At 45.5% G+C, this 5,000-nt stretch overlaps 1 protein-coding gene across 7 annotated transcripts in view; it reads left to right on the plus strand.

Annotated features, from left to right (window-relative positions):
• LOC122259885 (M13 family metallopeptidase neprilysin 2) overlaps window positions 1–5,000 on the plus strand; it is a 126,071-nt gene that overhangs the window by 112,533 nt on the left and 8,538 nt on the right. For all 7 annotated transcript variants that reach the window (XM_043026853.2, XM_086531848.1, XM_086531846.1 and 4 more), the window contains 3 exons: window positions 1,406–1,540; window positions 2,749–2,831; window positions 4,307–4,465. In XM_043026853.2, coding sequence (XP_042882787.1) covers window positions 1,406–1,540; window positions 2,749–2,831; window positions 4,307–4,465 — 377 coding nt within the window. The remainder of the gene's footprint in view (window positions 1–1,405; window positions 1,541–2,748; window positions 2,832–4,306; window positions 4,466–5,000) is intronic.

Here is a 5,000-nt window from a genome sequence, read left to right on the forward strand (position 1 = left end):
ATGCTGTACTCGACCTCTATCGATTTCAGTTTTTGGCCGATTACGTAGGCGAGGAGACGGTCACGTGGGCTTTTCTTCTTCTTTTTTCTCCCATTTTTTGTATGTTATTATTATTATTATTATCATTGTTCATTCATTAATTTATTTATCTATCACTTATTGTTATTTTTTACTTATTATCATTATTTATTTATTTATTCATTTATTCATTTATTTATCTATCTATCACTTATTGTTATTTTCTACTTATTATCATTATTTATTTATTCATTCATTCATTCATTTATTCATTTATCACTTATTTTTATTATCTACTTATTTATTTCAACTTTGTTAGTTATTTCAATCGTCTATGATTTATTGTGATCATTATCATTGAAGGATTGCTAACTGTTATTACTATAATCATTATCATCGGATCAACCTTGCTATCATAATTGCATCATCATCATCATCATCATCATCATCATCATCATCATCATCATCATCATCATCATCATCATCATCATCATCATCATCATCATCATCATCATCATCATCATCATCATCATCATCATCATCATCATCATCATCATCATCATCATCATCATCATCATCATCTCCACGTTCACGTATATGTAGTGTTATGATTCTTGTTGGTAATATCCGCAGTGTAATGTTCTTCAATGTTCTTCATAGCACTTGTTTCTTTGTTTCATTTCTCGTTCTTATGACACTCTGCAAACACCCCTCTTCTTTTATTTTCTTCAGTTGCTTATTTCCCGTTTCTGTTATTTTTCGTAATCCGACACTCGTGTATATTCGGATCTTATATATGTAAGGCTCCATCACTTGATTATTTTGATTTTGTTGTGTCGTTCTCCAACATATCTTTATTTATTTATTTATTTATTTTATATATATATATCTTTTTATATAACTTGCTAACATTTCTGTTTTTTTTTTCTCAATATGATATATTACTACAGTTTTTATCTTATATATATCTTCTTAAGACTAATTCAGCACTTGCTCTCCTTCTCTTTTTATCCCCTTTTGCAGTATTTGAACTCTCATTTTCTCCTCTCGCCCCTTCCCCTTTCCCCTTTTCTGCAGTATTTCAGCACTCATTTCCCCCATTTTGCAGCACTTCAAAATTTAGTCCCCCCTTTTTGTTGCACTTCAATATTTTTTTCCATTTTGCAGCACTTCGGTAATTATTTCCCCCATTTTGCAGAACTTCGGTAATTATTTCCCCCATTTTGCAGCACTTGAACACTAATTCTCCCCATTTTAAAGCACTTCAATATTTAGTCCCCCTTTTTGTTGCACTTCAATATTTATTTTTCCCCCATTTTGCAGCACTTGAACACTCATCCCCCCCCATTTTGCAGCACTTGAACACTCACCCCCCCTTTTTTTGCAGTACTCCCTCCCGAAAGAAGAACGTCGTAATGCCACCAAGCTGTACAACCTCATGACCGTTGCCGAGTTGCAGGAAATGGTCCCAGAGATCCCATGGTTGCAATACTTCAATACCATTCTCAGTCCCTTCCATGAGGTGAGTTTAGTGGGCGGGTGAGTGGGTGGGTTTGAGTGGGTGGGTGGGTTTGAGTGGTTGGGTGGGTGGGTTTGAGTGAGTGAGTGAGTGGGTGGGTGGGTTTGAGTGAGTGGTTGGGTGGATTTGAGTGAGTGAGTGGGTGGGTGGTTTTGAGCGAGTGGGTGGGTTTGAGTGAGTGAGTGGGTGGGTGGGTTTGAGTGGGTCGGTTTGAGTGAGTGAGTGGGTGGGTGGGTGGCTGGGTGACTGGGTTTGAGCGAGTGGGTGGGTGGGTTTGAGCGAGTGGGTTGGTTGGGTATGAGTGAGTGGGTGGGTGGGTTTGAGTGAGTGGGTGGGTGGTTTTGAGCGAGTGGGTGGTTTTGAGCGAGTGGGTGGGTTTGAGTGAGTGAGTGGGTTTGAGTGGGTGGGTTTGAGTGAGTGGGTGGGTTTGAGTGAGTGAGTGGGTGGGTGGGTGGCTGGGTGACTGGGTTTGAGTGAGTGGGTGGGTGGGTTTGAGCGAGTGGGTGGGTTTGAGTGAGTGAGTGGGTGGGTGGGTTTGAGTGGGTGAGTGGGTGGGTTTGAGTGAGTGTGTGGGTGGAGGTTTGAGTGAGTGGGTGGGTGGGTTTGAGTGAGTGAGTGGGTGGGTGGGTTTGAGTGAGTGAGTGGGTGGGTGGGTGGGTTTGAGTGAGTGAGTGAGTGGGTGGGTTTGAGTGAGTGAGTGAGTGGGTGGGTTTGAGTGAGTGAGTGAGTGGGTGGGTTTGAGTGAGTGAGTGAGTGGGTGGGTTTGAGTGAGTGAGTGAGTGGGTGGGTGGGTGGGTGGGTGGGTTTGAGTGAGTGGGTGGGTGGGTGGGTGGGTGGGTGGGTGGGTTTGAGTGAGTGAGTGAGTGAGTGAGTGAGTGGGTGAGTGAGTGAGTGGGTGAGTGAGTGAGTGAGTGGGTGAGTGAGTGAGTGAGTGAGTGGGTGGGTGGGTGGGTTTGAGTGAGTGAGTGAGTGAGTGAGTGGGTGGGTGGGTGGGTGAGTGAGTGAGTGAGTGAGTGAGTGAGTGAGTGAGTGAGTGAGTGAGTGAGTGAGTGAGTGAGTGAGTGAGTGAGTGAGTGAGTGAGTGAGTGAGTAAGTGAGTGAGTGAGTGACAGTGTGTTTAAGAATAGCCACACCCAAACGAAACGAAACAATCCGTTCCCACAATGAACAGAACTTCCCTTTCATGTTTTCTCTTCCATTTTCTCTTCCAGGTTACGAACGAAGAACCTGTGGTCGTAGGAGTCCCCAACTATGTGAAGAACCTTGGTAAACTCCTTACAAGAACACCCAAGAGGTAAGATGATTGGGAAAGGAACAATAAAAGGGAAGGAGGGAAGGGAGGGGGGCGGAGGGGGAGAGGTAAGGGGAGAGGGAGGAGGGAGGGGGGAGGGGGGAGGGGGGAATAGAAAGGGGGGGAGGAGGTAAGGGGAGAGGTAAGGGGAGAGGGAGGAGGGAGGGGGAAATGGAAAGGGGGAATGAGGTAAGGGGAGAGGGAGGAGGGAGGGGGAAATGGAAAGGGGGAAGGAGGGAAGGGAGGGGGGCGGGCGGAGGGGGAGAGGGAGGAGGGAGGGAGGAGGGAGGGGAAAATAGAAAGGGGGAAGGAGGGAAGGGAGGGGGGGGGCGGGCGGAGGGGGAGAGGTAAGGGGAGAGGGAGGAGGGAGGGAGGGGGCGGGCGGAGGGGGAGAGGTAAGGGGAGAGGGAGGAGGGAGGGAGGGGGAAATAGAAAGGGGGGGAGAAGGAGGAAGGCAGATATGAAGAATAGGAGAGAGGGGGGGGTGAGGGAGGGAGGAAAGGAGGAAAGGGGAAGGGTAAATGAGGGAAGGGAGGAAAATGTGGAAGATAAGATGAAGTAGGAAGAAGAGGGAATGACAACAGGGAGAAGATGTAGATATAGAGAAAAGGGAAGTTGGAAATAAGCGAAAACAGTAAAAGAATAGAAAGGGAGCAGAGAAGAGAGAGATGCGGAAGAAAGAGGAAAATAAACTAAAGGAAAAACTCGAAGTAGAAGACACTGGAACTGGTTTTAACGGACTTTTTTTTAGCTCCTTAAGGATAAAAATAGATGCTGACAGAGGGAAAAGAAAATGGGTTTTAGGGGATACTGGTCTAATACTTTTAAGGAAGTTTTATCCCTTTAATGAGAGTTTGATTGCTTGTAATAATGTTTAAACAAATTTTAACTGTAATTTGAAGGAAATAACCTTTTTGTTATAAGGAGTGTAATATGAGGATATTAAATCCTTCCAAATTATACACTGTAATGTCATGAGTGAAAGTAAAGTTAAAATAAACGCGTCGTAAATAGTAACTGAATATTAATTACGAGAATCCAGCATTTTAAATGATTTAAGCCTTAATCAAAACGAAGTTAAACTAATCAAGCCCTTTACTTCCCCCCGCTTTCCCCCTTACCCCTTCCCCTCAACCCCCAACCTCAACCCCCTTCCACCCCCCCAACCCTCAACCCCTTCCCCCCTACCCCAACCCCAACCCCCTTTCCCCCCAACCCCAACCCCCCCTACCTCAACCCCCAACCCCCCTTCCCCCCACCCCCTTCCCCCCAACCCCAACCCCCCAACCCACCCCCCACCCTCCAACCTCAACCCAACCCCAACCCCCCTACCCCAACCCACCCCTACCACAACCCCAACCCCTTCCCCCCTACCCCCAACCCACCCCCTTCCCCTTCCCCCCAACCCCACCCCCTTCCCCCTACCTCAACCCCCTTCCCCCCTTCCCCCTTCCCCCCAACCCCCTTCCCCCCCACAGAGTGATCGCCAACTACATGCTGTGGCGCGTGACGTCCGCCTCCGTGGGCTACCTGACCGACGACGCCCGCGACATTCAGCTCCAGTACTCCAAGAAGATCGTGGGCAAAGGCACTCGGGAGCCGCGCTGGAAGGAGTGCATGGGATCCGTGTCTGGAAGGTGGGGATTCTCTTCTTCTTCTTCTTCTTCTTCTTCTTCTTCTTCTTCTTCTTCTTCTTCTTCTTCTTCTTCTTCTTCTTCTTCTTCTTCTTCTTCTTCTTCTTCTTCTTCTTCTTCTTCTTCTTCTTCTTCTTTTCTTCTTCTTCTTCTTTTCTTCTTCTTCTTCTTTTCTTCTTCTTCTTCTTTTCTTCTTCTTCTTCTTTTCTTCTTCTTCTTTTCTTCTTCTTCTTCTTCTTCTTCTTTTCTTCTTCTTCTTCTTCTTTTCTTCTTCTTCTTCTTCTTCTTCTTCTTTTCTTCTTCTTCTTCTTCTTTTCTTCTTCTTCTTCTTCTTTTCTTCTTCTTCTTCTTCTTTTCTTCTTCTTCTTCTTTTCTTCTTCTTCTTCTTCTTTTCTTCTTCTTCTTCTTCTTTTCTTCTTCTTCTTCTTCTTCTTCTTTCTTCTTCTTCTTCTTCTTTCTTCTTCTTCTTCTTCTTCTTCTTCTTCTTCTTCTTCTTTGATTTCTTCTTCTTCTTCTTCTTCTTCTTCTTCTTTGATTT

Source organism: Penaeus japonicus, unplaced genomic scaffold (genome assembly GCF_977035675.1).
Source record: "Penaeus japonicus unplaced genomic scaffold, GWHDUDI00000001_assembly GWHDUDI00000036, whole genome shotgun sequence".
Classification (NCBI taxonomy): domain Eukaryota; kingdom Metazoa; phylum Arthropoda; class Malacostraca; order Decapoda; family Penaeidae; genus Penaeus; species Penaeus japonicus.